This window comes from Telopea speciosissima, chromosome 10, assembly GCF_018873765.1.
Source record: "Telopea speciosissima isolate NSW1024214 ecotype Mountain lineage chromosome 10, Tspe_v1, whole genome shotgun sequence".
Classification (NCBI taxonomy): Eukaryota; Viridiplantae; Streptophyta; class Magnoliopsida; order Proteales; family Proteaceae; genus Telopea; species Telopea speciosissima.
Window position 1 is genome coordinate 33,107,732 of NC_057925.1, and position 23,108 is coordinate 33,130,839.

A 23,108-nucleotide genomic window follows, 5' to 3' on the forward strand; every position below is an offset into this window, starting at 1 on the left:
AGAACGGTTAAATTCCAATGTCAACTTAAGAGTTACAAGTCAAGTCACATAATTTACCTTTCTTTTAGCTCACCAAATTAAAACCGGTTAGTTAAACTCATGCACGGCAAGCAACACCAACTTAGTGTGTACCACAACCCTATATTAACACATGAACCCTCATCCTCTTGACTAGCTTATAAAACGCTTGTGTTACTCTTGCTTCTCCTCCTCCTCCTTCTCCTTCTCCTTCAACCAATTCCTTCTCTTCAACATGTTCAACCCTGCAGCCAACCAAACAATCCTCTCTTCCGGCGAACTCGCAAATGATGCGAGTTCCCGGCACATCTTCTTCATGCCAGAGATTCAAGGGATAGAACTCTTCCTCGCTATCATCATTTTCCTAACCATACACTCTCCTAGGCAAAGAAAACAACATGACTTAATTACCCGTTTGGCCAGTCGTCGGGATGCATGTTGCCTTCATTACTCTTAGCCCTTCGTGGTGATATCTACGAATGGATCTCCGGCGTTCTTTGCCGTACAAACGGTACCTTTAAGTTCAAGGGTCCATGGTTTACCAACCTACAGGCTACCATCACCAAGTGACCCTCGTAATTTAGAGCATCTTCTCAAGAATAAATTCCCCAATTTCCCTAAAGGCCCTTATTTCCTAGAGACGATGAGAGATTTCCTCGGCGATGGAATCTTTAACGCCGACAACGAAGAATGGCGGCGACAACGAAAAATGGCGAGTCTCGAGTTTCATTCCGCCGAGTTTCGTAAATTAACGACCGATTCCTTATTTGAACTCGTCCATTCTCGTCTGTTACCTGTTCTTGAGCATTCTATCAAACAATTTGTACCCATGGACCTTCAAAATATTCTCTTACGGCTTACATTTGATAATGTTTGCATGAGATAGCCTTTGGTGTCGACCCGGGTTGCCTGAGATCCGATTTACTGGAGATTCCATTTGCTCAAGCTTTTGAAGATGCAACAGAGATTACAACATTAAGATTTGTGACACCCACAAGTATATGGAAAGCTATGAGGTTTCTTAATTTGGGAACAGAGAAGAAGCTCAAGCTCAAGCTCAAGCTCAAGAAATCCATTAAAGAAGTTGATGGGTTCGCTAACGAAGTGATTCGTACTAGAAAGAAAGAGCTTTCTCTTTCTTTCTTTGTATAATAATGAAGAAAAGAAGCGTGAATCAGACCTTTTAACTGCTTTTATGAGGTTAAAAGATGATGAAGGGAAGCCATATTAGTTCTTGAGGGATATATGTGTAAACTTCATACTTGCCGGCCGGGCCGGGATACTTCTTCTGTTGCATTAAGTTGGTTTTTCTGGTTACTTGACAAGAATCCGGCGGTTGAAGAGAAAATTCTGGGCATAGTTGAGAAGAGAAGTGAGACTGATGATGATAATTAAGGGTGGTGAAGGGAGGGATTCTGTTGTGTTTAGAGCAGAGGAAGTGAAGAAGATGGAGTACTTACAAGCAGCTTTATCAGAAGCTCTTAGGTTATACCCTTCTGTGCCGGTGGATCAAAAAGAGGTAATTTGCTTTCTCACATCATTATATACATATGCACATATATTTATATGCATGCACATATGTATATGCATGTATTTATATGTAGATGGACCTTTTATTATGTAAAGTGGGATTCATGTCAATTTCGCATTCTCGGATGATAAAAATAGTAGTTTTTATCGTTCGAGAATACGAAATCAACCTAGAATGCATTTCAAAAATACAAATATGGTTGTCGATTTGACTCCATTCTGATGTCTTTCATTAAAACCTTCAAGTATTCATGCATGGAATATTCATGTATAAATATGTGGTGTCATGGATGGTTTACTTAATTTTCTTATCTCTTAGATAGGTAACCTAACTAAGATTCCTTCAAGCTCTTTTTCTATTTGTTTGAGTTTTTTTAGAATCTAAACCATCTATTAGACTAGAGATCATTTAAATTGATGGCATAGGCCAATTATACATACATACATACATATATATATATTTATATATGTATGGAAAAATATCCTTATCAGGCTATGTGGAGCCTACCCTCACTCGTTGGAGGCTCATGAAATTACCACCCATCATCGATCCCCGCCTCCCCCATGAAATCAAAATTTATGGCCCACCATACTTGATAGCTTTCTCCTTGAAACTCTGTTTGTCTCTATAAAGAAAAAAAAAACAATATATGCTTGATAGCTTTGTCCTTGTAACTTTGTCTCTATAAACTAAACCTTACTTGATAGCTTCCTCGTAACTTTATTCTTTTACTTCTGTTAAAATAGAATAAGGGAACATAGGTTTTTTTTTCTCTATACCAACAAATGTCTAGTGTAGTTGGTGAGCCGTGTTGCGCTTTATACGCATGTTCACCAGGAGACTCGAGTTAGAGTCTGAACTGGTACCTTACTCCCTCCGTATCCCCCCCTAAAAAGTAAATAATAATAATAAATAAATAGTTGAACATATTTATCCCTTCATTTATCATCCTTTAGATTAAACAATTTCCTGATTTATTTATTAGGTATGTTCAAACTTTATAATATGTATTATTTGAGATTGGGTTATTTTTAGAAGGTAAGAAAAGAAAACATAATAAAATAAAAATAATGATTATAATCATAATGAATTATAAATTTTTTCCTGTTTATAAAACGAATTTTTAAAAATAAAAAAAGATTAATTTGTACAATTTTATAAAAGGAATTTCTATATTAATTTATACAATTTTATAAAAGGAATTTCAAATTTGTCTTTTTATTTATTATACTTTGATGTCGAAAGTACAGACTTCATGACTTTATCATTGCAATTTTAATTATGACCGTTTCCCCCAAAATGGGTTGGGTGAACCCGAACCTATTTTCTCTTAGAACACTTTCATTTCTTTTTAAACATGTCAAATGACGATACATTTATCTTTATTATCAATACATCCTCATTAAATTAGATTGCAAAATAGCTTTGAAATTGATTCTAATTTCAATATTGAAACGGGTCCTCAGTTATTTCATTATTTCGATCAAATGAAATTAATTTCAATTTCTCATAAATAAGATTTAAAAAAATCATATCAAACACCATATTTTCAATTTATAACCTAATTACAATTGTGTGTCATATTATTAGGTTATTGATTGAAGATGAAGTGTTCCCAGATGGAACTATGCTACGTAAAGGAGAGAAGGTGATCTATTCTATGCATGCAATGGGAAGAATGGAAAACTTATGGGGAAAGGATTGCAAAGAGTTTAAACCAGAAAGATGGATGAGAGATGGGCGATTTACGAGCGAATCAGCGCACGTACAAATTCACGGCCTTCAACGGTGGTCCAAGGCTCTGTTTAGGAAAGGATTTTGCTTATTATCAGATGAAATTTGTTGCTGCATCAATCATCTACCGTTATAAGGTTAAGGTGGTGAAGAATTACGTACCCTGTGGTACGTACCAAAGTTGGCATTGAAAATGTACATGAAATATGGGTTGAAGGTGACTCTAAGCAGGCGTGATTAATCTAATTAATTGTTAATTAAGCTTAAGATGACGTACTTAAAGAGGCCTAATAATCTTAAATGTGTGAAAAAGATTAATATGTGATTTTGATTTATTTTTCTTTCATCTTGAATTTCCTTCTTTTTATTTTTCTTGTTAGTGTTCTGATCTATTTACCAAAAATTAGAAGTGTTTTGATCGGTGTATGTTACTAGAGTGGCTTTGTAAAGGATTGAGAATAACATTTGATGTTGTCATTGTCTGTTATTAGAAAATTAATAATATTTGAAAGTGTGATCTCTCTCTCTCTCTCTCTCTCTCTCACTCAGGACTGTTTACTTTTCCTCAACTCCAGCGATCCCAATTTTTTTTAAAAAGTTTTACATGGGGGAGAGAGATTTGTTTACATGGGGGAGAGATATTTTGTAATTACGAGAATTAATGTTTCTCTATATTGTAATGTTGTTTAAGACGTTATAGATAGGAATGTCCTCACAACGATGTGTGTTGTGTCGGGGGATTAAAATCTTTCGCAGTGCGGGCATCTGGTGGTGCACTGCAATGTGATCCTGAGAGCTCGACACATGGAAGAAGCTTCATCCAACGATGCGAGCTTAATGCAACACATTTTTTTTTTACTTTTCTTTTCTTTCTTCTCGAGCTAAACACCTTTTGAATGTCAACTCTTCCACGTGTCGAGCACTCAGACCCACACTATTGAGCACCGTTTGATTAAGACACTGCAAATGAATTTTTTTTTCCTGTGTGTGAGACTTTATAATTTCTTCATCATAATATTGGAAGCTAGCTCTAGTTTATCACTCGACTGTTGATGCATGTAGTCCATCTTAGGTGAACCATGTAAATCGTTGTGTTGTTCTATGTGTGTGTTTGATTCTCTCTCTCTCTCCATACACACACAGGTGTTCTATTATCAACAACATTATTTATTCTTCATAGGTACCTCTATATTTAATATATCACTATTGCATTAAAATGTTGAATCTAGAAATTGGGTCATCCAAGTGACATTATTTATTGATTGTGGGCTATGATTGAAGTCATAGACCAACCCTACATATATATTTACGTTTTGGGAGAATGTTCTCTGTGCCACAGTGTAATCTGACCCAAGATACATGGGCAGTCTGTAAGGAGGGGCAGGGTGATCATTGTGCCCAACCCCCATGTGCCTGGGTGCAGACTGAGCTGCTGCGGCACAAAGAATAGCACCCCTTATGTTTTAATTGCTTTGTGAGAAAGTTTCCTCATAATTAATTGGACCACCAATTGATGTTTGGAAATGAGCCACGTCATGTCAAGATGTCAAGTTCACAATATATTTCAATGAATGAGTATAACCCACATAATGTCTCAACTCATAAATGAAATAAACCAGACGGGTCCACCCAGAAATGTGGTCATAACTCAGCCAAGTTTGGTTAATCTGTCGTGGTTCTACCTTCTACTAGAATGGGGTCATAGTTGCTGTGTTGATATTTGATAAGATCGAAATGACATGAGAGGTAATGTTGGAATATATATATATATATAATTGTACAAAACATTTATAGTTTTGAAGAGAAGAAGATATCCTAATAAAATGACTTCTTTTCTATCCTCCAAAATAGACTCCAAACAAGCCCAACATGAAAAGTATTTTGGTACGTGCATATTGAGATAGGAATAGATGTGCCAACAAACATGCCGTACCCAAGCAACTTGATCAATGACTATACATTGCACGCACCTGTTCTGGCCCGTGATGCCCGTGATGAGATTTGAATGTGATCCAGAATTTGGATCGTCTACCGCCTGCCTGCCCGTAGCAGCCGTAGCAGCCTCCTAATAAGGCATGGTGCAATGATTGCCTTATCCCTGCCCGAGAGCCTTGCCTGAGCAGGGGTAAGGCGGTCATTGCACTGGGCCTCATTAGGAGGCTGCTACGACTGCTACGGGCAGCAGGCCATAGATGATCCAGGCATCTATTGAGAGACATCCAAGTGGTACGGGTTCAAATCTGGAAACAATGTCTATGCGAAAACAGGGGTAAGGTTGCGTACATTGTGATCATCCCTAGACCCCATCGTGGTGGAGTTCAGATCTACTACCCACATGGGGATGGGTGGGGATAGATCTGAATCTTCCATGGGGGTGTTGGACCTGCCTCTAGGGTGTGGGACCCACACCCCATGGAGGGGTCAGATCTATCCCCACCCGTCCTCTATCGTGAAATTGATACGCTCTTCTTTCTATGTTTGTGGGGGTTAGTAAGTAGCTCATGTTAGATTAAATCTTTGGGGTGAAACCCCGATCGCAAATTATGCAGAGCAACCTAGAATACGATGTAATGAAACATGGAGAATGGAAACAGTTATACCTTGCACCGTGCGTATGTTGGTGATGAATCTCTTGTAAAACACTCTTGTCACAAGACTGTCAACCACTCTTTGACTTGTGTCTTCCACAACCTTCTGTCACTCCACGAGTCTCTTCTTTGTGGGAGAAAGAAGGGAAAAATACGACTGAGACTGTTGGGACGCAAGATAAGGATATATAATATTGTCCCAACCCTAAACTCAGTTCCACAATGAATTGGGTTGGCCTATCTTAACATGTGACGAACCGAACTGATTCATGTGTAGACTCCCACTAATTGACTGACCCAGTAATTAATTAAGCCCACATAGAAACTTCTAACAACTCATCAACAAAGACGACCATGGATTGAGGTATCAATATCGGATTGACTGGATTTTTCAGATTATATCGGTATCGATCAAGGTTGAGATCGATATAGATACTTGGCCCATTCTAAATTGGGTATAGGTATCGGATCAAGGGTAAAATTGATTGATCCAGGCCAATACCGGTCAATCCGAATCATCGGCCTCCTCTCTAGCAACCCCCATCGCTCAGGAAGTGCCCATTGAGCATCCAACGGCTGGGCTAACTGTGCCTACGCCAGAATGTGTGCCTACACGCATCTTGGTGCACACCCAATCAGCCCAGCTGTTGGATGCCTAACTGGGTACTCCCTATGCGATGGACTCCTTGGAGAGGAACTGGATCGGATTCGGTATTTGGATTACCTTGAATTGTTGGATTGTGGAACGGCCAAGTTCCCTTCCAGGCGTACTTATGGTGTTCAAGGTAATTAATCTTGAATATTAATTCTAGATTTCTAGGTCTAATAAGATTTGTGAAGTAAGTTTATTTGTTTCGCTTCATTTTCCAATGGATCCATCAGAAAGACCCCCAAGGAGGGGAAAAACCTCAAATATTGGGAGTAAGAATAGGACCTAATTCTGGAAAAAAGAACGCTAACAAGTCGTGTGGTTAGTGTAGTTCCTATGCTTAGATACAAATCAATACCTTTTATATGTGAAAAGACCATTCATTCCCCAATAAAATCAAAAATTGCAACCAAATCAATGCCTATGTGCCAACTTTCATTGACTACCACGCTGATGCAGCGACTACTAGACCAATTAGTGCTGATATTTTATAAATTTTTTTAAAAAAAGGGTAAAGCATTTGCTGGATGAATGCAAAGAAGGAATCTCTGTGGCACTTATCAATAGTCATGTTAAAAAATGACGTGGCAATTCCAGCTTTTGGTTATCCTAGAAATGATTTACACTGGCCACCAAAGTTTTAATAATCAGTATTGGAACTCGCCGATATCAGCCCTATTATTGACTCTGCCAATATTTGGATTGTTATTGTGATCTGTAAATCTCGATATTGATTACTAAAACCTTACTAGCTACATGGTTAAAGTCAAAAATTTTTGTCCGCCGGCCGTCAGTATAGAAATAAATAATAGTAGTAATAAAATTGGTAAAACTGAAAATAAGTTAAACTTATGGAGAAAGATTTTTTTTGTTTTTCCTCTAAAGGAGAGTTTTCCTACCCTGTGCAAGAAGGTTCAGCCACCATTCTACGGTCCTAAAGCATCCCCCATTTATAAAAGATCAAACACTTTGTTAGCAAAAATGCGTTTAAAACTCTCTTTTAAACGCATTCCCGTGTTTTATCTTTTTAAACACATTTTACCGAAACATACGAGAAAAACAACAAATGGTAAGTATTCCCATTTTAAATGCGTTTAAAACATGTTTTTTTACGTCTTTTTAAGACCTTGGACTTGTTGAACAATGATTTACTTAAGTGACCATATTTGTCTCTCCTGAACTCTGATCGGCCTGATTCTTTCATCAACGTAAATATGACTCAAAGTCGATGCACGAACACGGAAATTAGAAGCATTTATTTCAAATAAAAATTCCTCAATTTATATGAGAGTATTGCCGGTTTTTTTTTTTTTTGTTCCATTTTTTTGAAATATAAATGTTTAAAACTTATATCTTTCGTTTTTCATTTTTTACCCTTCTTTGTTCTTTTGACTGTTTTATTTGACCCTCCGTTTGTAATTTTTTTGTTTTTTTAAAACCTGTACCATAAGACTCCGTTTTTTTTTTTGCCGTTTCCATTTTTGCAAACTATGACTCAAACTTACTCCCTGTTGCACAATATCCTCTCCCATCCATCCAAAAGCCGGGGTTAAGGGGTACTCCTTCATTGTGGCTTAAGGAAAATCGATCCCAAACTTTTTTTATTTCTCTGTCCAGGAGTGTGGCCTACGCCAGCACTCCCATGTGTCTATCTCTCTCCTCCTCAAAACAAGGGGCAAAGGTGTCTTTTGATATGGAGAGGAGAGAGATAAACTCATGGGTGTGCTGGCATACGCCACACACCTGGACGAAGAACTTTCTCCTATTATTATTATCAACTTTCATTGTTATATGGATACATAAAAAGGGGCATACTCAGTAGAAGAGGCTCACGCCACTATAGGGTTTGGGAAGGTCATAATGTACACAGTCTTACCCTTGTTTCGGGGAGAGGCTATTTCCCAATTGGAACCCATGACCACTAGATCACAATCGAATAACTTCACAGTTGTGCCCAGGTTCGTCCTCTTGTTACATGGATGACTACAAAATATCTCTTACCCCTAATCCCACAAAAACAAAAAAACCAAAAGCACTCGACCCCAAAAGCTTCCTTTTCAACATTACAAAATGAAATGGATTACAAATTATAGAAGTTGAAAATTAAAGGCAAGCCAAGATGATCGATCATCAAAGGCAGTACCGCAAGAGGAAGCTCGGCAATATATAGAAGAAAAACAGCCAGGCAAGGTATTTTCCTATCATTTGAGGGATTCAAATGCGATCATATTTAGGGCTGTAAACGGATCGGATTCGATTCGGATAGTGCTACATCTGCATCCGCATCTGATTAGCTATCGGACGAATTTGGATAGTGCTAAACGGATATGGACACGGATATGGATCAGATATTTTATCCGTTTACATGTAAATATGATTTGTCAGATAGCTATAGCCTATCTGTATTCTCATCCGTTTAATTTTCGGACAGATTCAGTTATTGCTAAACGGATACGGACATAGATACGAAAACGGATTTCAGCTATTCATTTACACCCCTAATCACATCCCTTTGACCTTTTTGTTGACATTTTTGTCTTATATTTTTAGTTGTCTATTTCTTTCCTATCATTTTTCGGAAGTTTCATTTTCAATTGAATTTTCAATACTAACGTCTTGTTTTTCTACGGCAGAAATATTTCACCGTCGCAAATATATATATATCCCAAGGGAATTTTATTTTATTTTATTTTTTTCAAAATTTCTTCATATTTTAGTATGGATATTATTCTCGACACCCAAAAAGGAAAAAAAATTGGTACCGGTCAATATAAACCATCCCAGATTACAATATAAATCTTATATATAGTAATGATTTTTTTTTTTTTTTGTTGCAAAGAATTCTTTTAGAGATAGTTTTAGTTTGCCATCAATATCGATTTCTTTTGTTACAGTGTCCAAACTCGTTCGCAAGGGTCTGGACACATCTAGATCAAGTTTTGCCATCCAAGAATTTTTTTGGATCAGTTAAAATGTGAGCAAAAAGATCAAACTCCTCACTCATTGTATCAACTAAGTTGTGAGCAATAATCTATTTTAATTATAGTATTTTGAGGAATAGGTTTGTTATATCATATCATCTAATTTTTTTTTTATAGAAAAAAAATTATTATTAGTTGTATACACTTAAATATTTTGTATGTGTATGTGTATGTGTGAGCGAGTAGATGCTTGTATATTTTTTAACAATTCTCACTCGCACACTGCTCTAGTGTTTTAAATTGATGAAAAGGAAGATATAGGCACTTTGTTCCAAATATTGATCTACTCCATAGATTAGAGACACTCTTTTAACCCTAGAACTCCACAACTCCAGGCAACCCTAACAAAATTTATATTAATCAGTCAAGAAAAATAAGAAATACTAAAGGGTCATTTAGCTTTACCCTTAACCTGAAAAAATCTAAATATACTACTCAAACCTCACCTCAAGTATTAGTCCCAAATATTTCTACATTACTGCACTTTTGAGAGGGAAAAACTGTTGCAAATGCTTCTATAGTGGCGGAAAATGTTAACCGTCCCAATTACTTCATTTTTTATGATGTATATAATTTTTTGTGCAAACCTAAAAATAAAAAAAATAAAAAAAATCAAACAAACAATAGGCACAAGTTAAAATAAATCAGCCCAAATCATATTATCAATCTTATTTATAGTAGCAAGAAATTTTTTTTTGCCGCAAAATACTCTTTTTGTTTGTGTTCAAACTCCTTCACAAGGCCATGGATACATCTAGTTTCAAAATTTTCCATCCAAAAAAGCTTTTGGATCAGCTAAAATGTGAGCAAAAAGTTCAAACTCATCCTATCTCATTGGATGAAACACATCCTCCCTCATTTAACACCATTGGATTTCATTTGTTCGAGTCTGAAAACAGCCTCTTTGCAAAAGCAGGGGTAATGTTGCTTACAATATGACCCTCCCCAGATCCTGCAGTGGCGGGAGCCTTGTGCACTAGCCCCGCCCTTTTTTTTCATCCAATGAATTTAAGTGATTCTAGTTGAAAATTTCCTTAGAGACAACACAACCTCCTTGGTTATAAATATCACTCCCCTAACCGACGTTCAAAGGGATCCAAAGAAACTTGGAAGAGAGCCTCTCCCTCTTGGTCAAATCTGAGATATCTATTCTAAGGACTGACTTCCTAACCTCCTAGACTAAAGTGTGCATGGCCACAACTCCAATATCATTTTCTTCCTAGGGCTCAATAGCGATGGTGGAAGGACAGGCTCGAGAAATAGGGATGCGAGAGGGAGGATGAGGAAAGATTGTGATGGGGAGAGAAAAAAGATGTGAGAGAGATGGAGGAAAGAAAAATGTAAGAAAGTACAATGTGAGAGTGACATTTGTGAGAGGGAGAGTAGGGAGGGAAGGAAAGACAGGGAGAGAGGGAAGGAGTTAGAGAAGAAAAATGGAGGTAGAGAAAGTTAATATGCATAGGGAATATCTTACTATAACCAAAATTGGTGACAATGTTTATATAACAAAGGAAGTGATGTGGTCTGTACAAAGAGTTCTAATAATCTTGATACAAAAATTAAAACATGTAATGACCGGGGGGGGGGGGGGAGAGGAGATTCCAATAATTATAATTGCCTAGTCCATAAGAAGACCGATTTTATTTCATTTCTTTCCCCTCCTTTTGAAAAGTAAAGACAGATACCAAAGTTGGACAGAACAAGGGTTTGACAAATTAATAAACTTACATTGAAATATTCTTCTGTTTTGATCTTCCAGAATTCCAGAGTTGAATATGGTAACATTTCAGAAAGTATGATCTTTATTACCAAAAGTCTTTTAGGGTGATGAGGAAACAAACTTTCATATCATTTCTGTGATTTGTGCCACTCCACCTACTAGAAGAAAGAAAGCACATACCAACTTAGCTGCATCACAGTAAATTAAAAAAGACACTATCATGTATTCTTGTTGTGGGAGGGTGGATTTTCCTATCTAAAAGGTTTTCCAGAGAGAGATTTGATCTACTCCATCAGGATAATGAGTTCTTACTCACGTTCTAAATAACATTTTGGATTTAAATGTTAAAAGATCTAGAAAAAAGAGGGGGGGGGGGGGGAGGGGGAAGGCGTCCAGCCTAGAAATAAGAGGCATTTACCCAAAGACAATAATCTGGTAAATATAGACTGATTTAGAAGAGTGGAAAACCCACCTCACTCAAGCTCTACCATCCCATTCTTCATAGAATTCTTTTAAGAATTCTTCCATGAACACATGCCTCTTCTCGGCTCTTCTCTTTCCAGCCTGATATCATTGCCACGACACAGCCAAAGATATTTGTCAACTCATAATTTAAAATGGAAGAAGAATGACAAATAAAGGAGCAGGACAAGGCACAAACAAAAACAGAAATTCAACCTAGTAGAAAAATTAGGTGGAGTAGATATAGGTAACAAAATCAGTCGGTACAGTTGTACCAAACGTAAGAGTGTTACCATGTTAAGTACGGACCCTACACTATAAAAATGTTGGGGCAATTGACCAATAATTTTCAATTCATATTTTTGGCATCTAATCTGCTGATTGGATAGGATAGTCACAAAAAGAAATTTGGAAAACAGTACAGAAGAAAGTTCACAGAACAAAATTCAAAGTCATTCATGAGTCCAATTTTAGTGAGACTTCCAAAGAAGGATCATAGAATGATGGCATCTTGTTGATGTATATATTGAAGCTGTCCTTCCCTAACAGTTCGAGCTTTTAGGTGAAACGGTAGCAAACATGGTATTAGAGCAGGGAGGTTCAGTGTTTGACTCCTAGGAAGTGCATCAGAAGAGTTTTCCCGATATTTCTTCCCCCTCGGTGCTGCGGGAAGGAAATGCCATGTGAGCTCCATGTGCCAGGATGGCGTAGACATTGATGCTGTTCTTCCCTAACAATTTGAGCTTTTAAGTGATTTTATGGTAGCAACCAGTCAACCACATCCCACCATATGCTAGTTAGTTTACAATAGTAGAGCTAACTTAGGTCTCCCTCATAGCGTGTTTAGCATTTGCATATTATTATATTTATATTTAAATTTACCCTCGCTCATACAAACAATGAGCAGCTTGAAAAGGTCTCCACAAGTTATCTGCATCTCTCCTCAAGTGGTTTTGGATTAGATTCCTTGTTTTTGAGGCTAGAGTTGGTTGAACTTTTAAAATTACAATACTGAGGAGATGCAAGACCAATAAAGGGCGTACCCAGTGCACGAGGTTCCCATCACTGTGGGGTCTGGAGAGGCTCACAATGTATGCAGCCTTACCTCCACTTCGTGGAAAGGCTATTTCCTGACTCAAAATGGAGTTCTACCGAGGTCAGCCCAAAGGTCATGCAAGAACAATCCCAAAGCAAAACCACACATAGATAACAGCAAACAGCATGTGCAAGATAGAGAAAAGATGATGGATAAGCAAATAATCGCTAACCAGCAGAGGAATATAGGACGGAAAATGTTCAGATAGTTGAACAGGACAATGACCCCCTTTCTTTGTTATGGAAAGGGGTGCCTAATACAGAGTTTATGAGATAGGCTTTATGTATTTTGATGGGTGGCGTGCCTCTTCACTGGCCTTCTTTTCCTATGTAGACTGGCTGGCCAAGGGTTACACTTTGGCTTGGCATTGGGATTTATAATACCAACCCATATTGAATCTAATTGCTTATCGAAAGCATTTGTAGAAATGTAGAGCCAAGCATACCTAACCATTAGAATCATCTCAAGTTTGACCTAATATTCTTGAACCTAATTCATGAACTCGGTTTGAATTTCAGCATATTCTGACCTCCTGATTTCGAGATATTTTAGTTTTCCCTATTCTGCCTCTACTCCATCTTAGCTACTGTTTTAGGCATCATCGAGTTACTGTTTTGATGATCGATATGTTATTTGTTTATTTTTTGCCAAGGATCAGCAAAGAACTTTATTAGAAAAGAATGAATGAAATACAACAAAAAAACAGCCAGAACTACTGGCATACAAATAACAAAACCAAAATCGTATTACCTATCCACCTTTGGCATTGCCATCAAGGAAAAAGTAATCTGACACACAAAAAAAAAATTACAGAGTTCAAACAAATCTGATCCCAGGCCTCCCCTGTGCATTCCAACTAATGTCGTCTGCAGCAAATCTGGGGGAGATATCCCACACAGAATACACTCCAGAAGAAGCAGCGTGTCTCGCTATACCATCCGTAACCGCGTTTATCTCTCAATAGCATTGAGAGATCCTCCATGAAATTCTGTCCAAATAGCTTTTACTGAACAGTTATTTCTGCTTAAAGCACCAAGGGAAAGATTGATGTTGAATACAAGACACTAACGAGTTTGAATCACATTCAATCCAAAAACACTCCAAATTAAGAGCCATGGTTATCTTAATCCCTTCAAAGAAAGCTGCAAATTCAGCCCAAAAATTTTTAGCAATACCTTCATAGCTGGAGAAGCATCTAATAGGAAAACCCAAATTTGATTTCAAGACACCACCAGCCCCAGGATTGCCAATCACACACCCATCAATGTTGATCTTAATACAACCAGCAGTTATTTGTTTATGATCTATCTACAGAATCAAATACCAAGTTCAGACCTAATTTCTGAATTCTGTTTTGGCTTTGAGAAATTACTGTATTTCCGCTACCGGTTACTGTTTGTTTTCTCTCCATCGATATACTGATTTCACAACTGTTTACTCACTCTTTCACATCAGACTTCAGTATTAATCAATTCCCTTGTTTTATCTTCCTGCTTGCCAAATTTTTAAATAAATACCCTTCTCCTAGATCAGCTAGGATTGTCCCTATAATCTGGAATTATTTCTCTGTGAAAAGATCTTGTTTGGCTACTGTTTTGATCATTCAAATTCAGTACTACATTATGACCAGGTGACCCAAGGCGTTGGATGGGTGCTTAGGAGAGAAGGGCACCCTAGGCGTTCATTAATGACTATGTAATATAGCAATGATATTTTTATATAATTATGTTTATATGCAACATAGAAGTCATATGATATAATTATGCTAGTAATGACCTAATATGAGAAAACCCACATATAATAAACAAACAGGATATAATATACTTACATTCATCAGAAAACCAAGCAATAAACATAAATCATCGTAAACTCGTAAAGTGTAAACAAGGCATGTTGTTGCCTCGGACCCAAGAAAGAATTTGGATGCCTAGGCGGTGCCTTGACAACCATGGAACAGACTGAAAACTAATTCAATAGTTAATGGCAAATATCTACTAAGAAAAATTAGACCCAAAAAGGGTATTGCTATAGGCATTCTAGAACCAATCTGTTTGTGGAGAAAAATTAAACTTAAAGAGAAGGATTTCACCAGTAGATAGCAGCAAAACATTCAGGCCATGACCAGTGACACTGGGAATCACATCACGATGCTCACTATCAAGTTCACCCTAAACTTCAACCTATTTCATTCAGCATTCTCAAAACCGTGGGCTATTATTGAGCCAGTTACATACTTACATTCATATATAGACAGTACCTTCCCCTCATAAATCATTCTCAAAACACAACTCCAAAAACTGAAACCAGAATAGTAAAAGTAGTTCCTGTTCTAGACTTAATTGGAAATCCTAATGCAACAAGGCAAACTTTAATTAGAAATAGACTAACTACTATTTTGTGCAAGACTTAACCCCCCCAGTTTTGGGTTTATAGATTCTGTGATAGATACTTTTGGACTTATAGTTTAGGCCCGTTACAACTAACTACCATTTGACACAAGGCCCAACACCCATATAACCAAGCCATTAAGGACATACAAGAAGGCTTATTCAAGCCTAGGGCCTAGGCCTTTTATTTTGGGGCCTAGGTCAATTATTTTGAGGCCCAGGCCCATTGCTCTTAAAGTGCGGCCACTTGTGAGGTGGAACACAGCTTCCACCAATGTCACTAATGCTCAATCTTTCTTGCTTGCCTTTATCACAAAGAGTCTTAGTCCTTGCTGCAAAGGAAGAGCTCAGGTTCTCCAAAATCACAATAGAAAAGAAAATGACCTCTGAACTTCCAATTCATGTACAACAACCCGCTTATATAGAACCGGACTGAATTTTATCCCAGCCAGGTTATTTCTTTTGAAATCTTTAACATACGTTCTAATGCAGATCCGGGGCTCAAAAGACCCAAATCAGAACGCTTATGGGCCCACCCAAATAATAGAATTCAATTAAGCAAGGTTGATGGCAATTTTGTAATTAATGGAAATCCAAAAGAAAGCAAATAAGCAAAGAAAGGAATAAAACTCACGTAAGTGGTGGGAGGGTAAATTTGGAATCACAGAAAATAAGGGATAGTGGGAAAGTGAAGGTTTCATCTGGAAAACTAGATAAAAGAAATTGAAATAACAACCTTGAGGTTGTCTTCAACGTCACGATAGACAAAACAATGGCAGAAGGCATGACTGGGGTTCAGGTACTAGATGCCTACTCATATGGCCATGGTTCGGCCAGAAGTTTCAAAGAGAATCGCTGGACACAACTCTCTTGAACCTGCAAGCAATCAACTCAGACAATGCATGAAAAAAGAAATCCAACTTCTGAAACATATGCTGGCGGTAAAACAGAGAAACAGCTCTCTGTGATGGATTGTTTCTCACCACGGGACAGGTTTAAGGGATGAGACTCTAAGGGTTTGTTCGCCCAAGGATGGGCTGCCTTTGACTCAAACCAGGAAAAGAGAGAGGAAGTAGAGATCGTTGCCAACACCTGGGCTGCAAATCATGTTAGTCAAAACATGGTAACTGTAGTGAAGGTAAATAATGAGAAATAAACGAAGATGTTAACAGAACAAATTAGAATGGAATGCTTGAATGATCAATGAGATCAATCAAGCTCTCTATTTATAATAATGAAAGAGATTACAAAGGGAAACACTATTCACAACACTGTTGACGACATTGTTCACGTGAACAGTGTCACAGTCCTAATTCCATTTCTACCATTGCTCAAAAGTACATAAATAAAGCATAAATAAAACACCCAAAAGACCAGAATACCCCCACGGTATTCTGGTGTACATAATTCAACACTCCCCGTCAAGTTGGTGCATATATATCACACATACCCAATTTGACCAAATTAGAATGAAACATCTTTCCATTCAGCCCTTTAGTGAAGACATCAGCAAGTTGATCACCTGACTTCACAAAAGGAATACAAATTTGTCCACTTTCTAACTTCTCCTTGATGAAGTGTCCGTCAATCTCCACATGCTTGGTACGGCCATGCTGCACTAGATTGTGGGCAATGCTAATTGTTGCTTTGTTGTCACAGTACAACATCATTGGACAATGAACAGAACCACTAAGATCTTGGAGTAAACGTTGAAGCCATAATAACTCACAAATTCCTTGGGCCATAGCACAGAACTCTGCTTCAGCACTGAACCTTGCCACAACATTTTGTTTCTTACTACGTCATATGACAAGATTACCTCCTACAAACGTACAATAACATGAAGTAGATTTCCAATCAGGACTACCACCCCAGTCAGCATTAGTGTAGGCCTCAATACGAAGACGATCAGACGGAGACAAGAGAATCCCTTTTCCTGGAAATGACTTCAAGTAATGGAGAATACGAAGAATAGCAGTCATATGAATGGAGAAGGGATCATGCATGAACTGACTGACCAAACTTACTGCAAATGCAATGTCCTGTCTAGTGTGGGAGAGATAAATCAATTTTCCCACCAACCGTTGATAATGTCCCTTATCAAAAGATCACCATCTTTCTCTTTAAGACGAGTAGTAGCTTCCAAAGGAGTATCACAAGGATGACACCCTAACAAACCAGTCTCTGAGAGTAGGTCCAGAGCATACTTCTTTTGAGAGAGAAAAATGTCTTTAGAAGAACAAGCAACTTCAATCCCAAGGAAGTACTTTAGCTGTCCTAGATCTTTTATTTCAAATTCCCGTCCCAAGAAAGTCTTCAAATGTGAAGCTTCAGCAACATCATTACCGGTTACAACTATGTCATCGACATAGATTATAAGAAGGGTGATCTTATCTCCACGACGCTTGATGAACAAAGTGTGATCAGCATTACTCTGTTTGTACCCTACAGAGATCATGGCTTTATGGAACCTGCCAAACCAAGCCCAAGGGGACTGCTTCAGCCCATATAATACCCGCTTCAGTCTGCAAACCTTCCCATGAGTCTTGTCACAAGAAAAACCTAGAGGAATCTCCATATAAACTTCCTCTTCCAGCTCTCTATGAAGAAAGGCATTTTTTACGTCCAATTGTTTCCCAGCCCAGATTGACAATATATAACAATAAAACCCGAACGGTATTCAACTTTGCAGCCTTGGCCACAAGTCTTGCCATGTATCTATTTACTAACCTATCCATCTTCTGCTTGACACCAAATACCCATTTACAACCGACTAGTTTCTTGTCCAAAGGAAGAACTACTAACTCCCACGTCTCATTTTTGGATAAGGCTTTCATCTCTTCCATCATGGCTGCTTTTCACTTTGGATCTGCAATTGCCTCCTACCACTTCTGTGGAATAGAAACAGAGGAAAGAGAAGACACAAACGCACGATAGGAAGAAGACAAAGAATCATAGGAACAACATTGGAGATGGAATGTTGGGTACAAGACCTAATGCCTTTACAAACAGCAATAGTTAATTCAAGAGAAGGATCCTTACCAGATGGAGTAGCAGGCTTTGGATCAAGATCTGACGATTGGAGAAGAGGTACAGTAGTGGTGGTAGTCTCAACTTGCTCCATGTGCTTAGGGATCCAGGTGTAGACTTTATCAACAGGAATCTGACTCACAAGTCTACGCTCCCCCTGAACAGGAACAGAACTAGAGGCTGGAGTAGGAGCTGGAGGAGATGGCTCCCCCTAAATAGGAACCGGTAGTACAACAGACACATCTTCAAAACCTAGATCATGCTCCCCCTGAAGAGGTGGTTGAGAATAATACACTAGGGATTCATGGAAGACAATGTCTATAGTAACCAGAGTACGCCGAGTGGGAGGGTGACAACACTTATATCCTTTGGGGTAGCGAAGTAGCCCAAAAAGATACACCGAATGCCACAAGGATCAAGCTTGCCATAAGGATGATGGTTGCGAGCATAACAAACACAGCCAAATATTTTCGGTGGCACCACAAAGGAAGAAGAACGTTGGAGAATGTCAGTAGGTGCACGGCCATCAAGAACACGGGTAAGCATAGGGGGTTATGAGATAGGCAACGGTAAGGATAACATCACACCAGTATTGATAAAGGACCTGCCGTGCAAACATAATGGCCCGAGCAACCTCCAAAAGATGACGATTCTTTCTTTCAACCACTCCATTCTAGGCAGGAGTGTCTACACAGCTGGTCTGATGAAGTATCCCATTATCATCCAAATAAGTTTGGAATTGACCCTTCATGTAATCTCTGCCATTGTCACTACGTAGAATTTTTAGGGTTGCATTGAGTTGGGTCTGGACCATACGATTAAAGAGCTAAAAACAATGAAAAACCTCATTGTTGTGCTGCATCATGTACACCAGGGTGGTGCGAGTATAACAGTCTATAAAGGAAACAAACCATAAATGACTAGAAATAGAAGCACGACAGGCAAGGCCCCGCACATCAATATGAACTAAAGTAAATGGAGAAACACTTCTTTTATTCAAAGGAGAATAACTAGAACAAGTCTCTTTGGCCAAAACACAAGTCTCACATAAAAACTCATCCATTTTACAATCTTTGACTAACTAAGGAAATAAAAAAGCTAAAGTTCTAAGGGGAGGATGGCTAAGCCGACAATGCCATAGGCGGAGATCAGGAGACGTGGCTGAATGTAACTGATCAGCTGGATATGAAGTTGGAGGAAGAGAAGTCTGACCCGTGTCAAGTAAGTAGAGACCACCATGTACCTTACCACCCCCAATCGCCATCCCTTTCACCAGATCCTGTATGACACATTGAAAAGGAAAAAAGGTTATTTTGTAGTTTAAATCTTTGGTAAGACTACTAATTGAAAGAAGATTAGTAGAAAAAGAGGGAGCATGCAAAATAGAAGATAATGTAAGGGTAGGAGAGCAACGAATGGAACCCTTTCTAGATTATAGGAGAAAGGGAACCATTAGTCACTCGAGCAGTGTCTTTCCCAGAAGAGGGAGAATACTGGTGAAAAACATGGGAGGAACCAGTCATGTGGTCAGTAGTACCGGAGTCTATAATCCAAGGATTGGAGACAGCCGATGCACAATGACTACCGACTGGAATACTTGAAGCAAATGAGAACCAAAAGGGGCAGCAGGTGCAGATGCCAGAGCAAGTGGAGCTAAAGAGGCCTTTAGCATGCGACGAAAATCTAGAAGTTCATCCGAAGTGAGACCAATGACTGTAGAAGGGGCAGCAACAGTAGTTTCAGTGGGATTAGCCTTGGACTTGGACTTCCCACGACCACGTTTCGCCTCAAAGTCAGCAGGTTTCCCATGTAATTTCCAGAAAATAGCATTAGTGTGATAGGATTTGTTGCAGTGTTCATACTTTACAAGCTCCTTGGAGGCAGCATTACCACCATCAGTAATGGTAATGGAAGTAGCGCTGGAACCAGCTTGTAAGGCAGATCTATCAACAGTAGTAGTGTGCAACATAGCAGCCCTACGAGTCCCCTCAATATGAACCAAAACAAAGGACTGCTCTAAAGGGAACAGAGATCGACTAAGGACTTGCACACGAATGGGATCATACTCAACATTCAGGCCTGCCAAGAAGTCATAGACACGAATTTTGTCCACGTGTTTGCGATAGGCAGCAATATCAGCAGCAGTGGAAGGTTGAAAATCTGAGTAGTGATCCAATTGCTACCATAAACTCTTTAGGGCAGCATAGTATTTAGAGACAGACAGTTCCTTTTGTGTGGTGCCACGAACCTTCTTTCGAATCTCATACACCTGAGCATCATTCCCTATCTGCCCATAAGTCTCCTTGGCAGCGCTCCATATTTGATGGGCTGTAGCCTGTATCCAATAATTAGTTGCTGGAGAGGTCAGGTTACATAGAGTGCAGCAAATAGGACATCACCATAGCATCATTGGACACCCATCGATCCTGAAGAGGACCAGTTTTGGCTGGCTTTGTGTCACTGCCAATGATATGTCCAGTAAGTCCTCAAACAGCAATGGTCAAATAAGTAAACCTGGACCACATTTAAGTAATTTGTTCCATCGAGTTTGATAAGAGCAGCAAAAGGTAAATACTCAGTCCTTCCATTTCTTTTGAAATTAAGGCCAAACTACCCTCAGTTCCTGCCTCTTCTTGTATTGACTCCCCAAGGAATAGGCTCATTGTTGTCTCCTGGGGTCTCTCTTCTGTCTCTCTTGTTGCTCTAGACCCTCATCTTTGAGGGCCTGGTCTTTGATTCTTTGTTTTGTTGCTCCCCTTTTGGGGCCATGTAATTTCTTTATCCTCTTTGGTAATGAATTTCTTATTCACCCAAAAAAATCTGAATCTGACATGCTTGCAAACAACCAATCAACAGAATCAGCAAGGAAGTTGAATCATCAACAGAACCAGCAAGGGAGCGATGCAGCCAGACAAAGAAGAACCAGAGAAAGGAGATCGATATTTGGAGAAATTGATCCAAGGAGAAGAAGACCTGAATTTTTCAAAAAACTCGGGAGATATGGCTGATATCAAGGTCGAGTGCCCCTTTGGTATGGATAGAACTCCCCTCAAAAAATCAGCAAGAGGTGACAGCCCTAACCCTAAAATCGATAATTGTCAGGGTTTTATAAAACCTTGAAAGCTGAGATCGATGTAGGGTAGGGGGCTACAATTGTTGATGATAACTTGTGATAGATGCTGTCCAAGGCTGCCAGAATGGATCTCCAATACGAACAATCAATCTCCAGTGGTGATCGAGACTTGATTTTCAAGAAGGGGTCCCCAAAAATCGCAGAAGAAAGGGAAGTAGAAGCTATTGCCAAAAAACCTTCTTTAAATCATTGATTGTAGAGGTAAGATGGAGGGTAGCAACTAGATCATTCGATCACCTCCTTAGTGGTGCCCTTTAATAAGGGTGGAAAACCAGAAAAAAAGGAGAAGAAGAAGAGACCGAGAGAAAGAGAGAAGAAGATGAAGAAGAAAAAAATGATGAGGGGTGTTCTGAAACCTAGATCAGATTAATTGGCTCTGATGCCATGTTAACAAAACAAATTAGAATGGAATGCTTGAATGATCAATGAGATCAATCAAGCTCTCTATTTATATTAATGAAAGAGATTACAAAGGGAAACACTATTCACGACACTGTTCACATGAACAATGTCACAGCCCTAATTACATTTCTACCCTGCTCAAAGGTACATAAATAAAGCATAAATAAAACACCCAAAAGACCAGAATACCCCCACGGTATTCTGGTGTGCATAATTCAACCGAAGAGGATGGGTAATAATGAAGGAGAAATAAAGAAAGAGATGAGAGGGATTTAGAGAGAAGACGAACTGAAGAAGAGAGACATTAGGAGAGGGGAGAAGAGGTCGCACAACCTTATTTGTACCAATCTGGTAACAAAACTCAAAACTTTTCATTCAATGAAAATAAAATGTGATTACAAGAGTATTTAAAGATAAAATAAAGACTCCTAATTAAACTCTGAAACTGAAATTAACCTTAACTCTAAGGGACTCATAACTTACGAAAATCCTAGATAGACTCTACCACTAAATAACCTATTAAAACTAAAACAGAAAATTACATGATAAACTCACTAATATAAACCCTATTAAATAAATAAAGTAAATACACTGCTGAATCCAAAGACCCATTGGACCTGGTTCATCATCACATGGATACCCAAATGGCTTTGGGTCGGTGCAAGGCAGTGCACCTGCATCATCTTCAGCTCTGTAATAACTAATTGAATCAGATTCAGAATAGACTTTGGTTGCTCCATCGGTGCAAATGGTAAGGTTGCTAGCTCCATTGTGATTTGTGACCAAGTGATCACAGGTTCGAATCTTAGGAAACAACCTCTCTGTGAAGCGGGGGTAAGGCTGCATACATTATGACCCTCCCTAGACCCTGCAGTTGCGAGAGCCTTGTGCACTATGGACGCCCTTTTTTCAGAATAGATTTTACATACAAATTTGATTAGCTAATGTATCTTGGAGGTGTCAAACAGAGATTCTGACCAGATTGATTAAAATGTCCATTGTTGTCATGGCGTCTAGGCGACCCAAGGCATTGGAAGGGGCCTAAATGCAAGGTGACCAAAACACCCGCAAAGGCGACACGAGTTGTCAAGGCGTCTGGATGCCAAGGGAGTCACCTGGGTGACACCTTGGAAACTATGAAAATGTCAGTATAACAATTTCATAATAGGGTTCACAACAACTGCGAAGTTGTCAAACCAAAATCTCAAAGCACAAGGTTATATAGATAACCATGAACGAATCATGACCAATTATGCATGTAAAGATATAAAAATGTCCATAGGATTTAGCACAAAGTCATTTTCAGTCTTAACATTGACCTTTTAACATCTTCAACTTGCACCTTATCAAACCTAAGTGGTGGATGTTTGTTACAAA

The 23,108-nt window shown here is 38.7% G+C and overlaps 1 protein-coding gene and 1 pseudogene across 4 annotated transcripts in view; one reads left to right on the forward strand and one right to left on the reverse strand.

The window, feature by feature from the left end:
• LOC122642422 (uncharacterized protein YpgQ) overlaps positions 1 to 23,108 on the reverse strand; it is a 60,323-nt gene that overhangs the window by 5,435 nt on the left and 31,780 nt on the right. For 2 of the 4 annotated variants that reach the window (XM_043835886.1, XM_043835885.1), the window contains exon 8: positions 11,608 to 11,785. In XM_043835886.1, coding sequence (XP_043691821.1) covers positions 11,699 to 11,785 — 87 coding nt within the window. In that variant the 3' untranslated portion in view covers positions 11,608 to 11,698. Of the gene's footprint in view, positions 1 to 11,268; positions 11,377 to 11,607; positions 11,786 to 23,108 lie in introns of those variants that run through there. The other 2 variants (XM_043835887.1, XM_043835890.1) reach the window with 2 other exon arrangements.
• On the forward strand, positions 243 to 11,220 carry LOC122643484 (annotated as a pseudogene).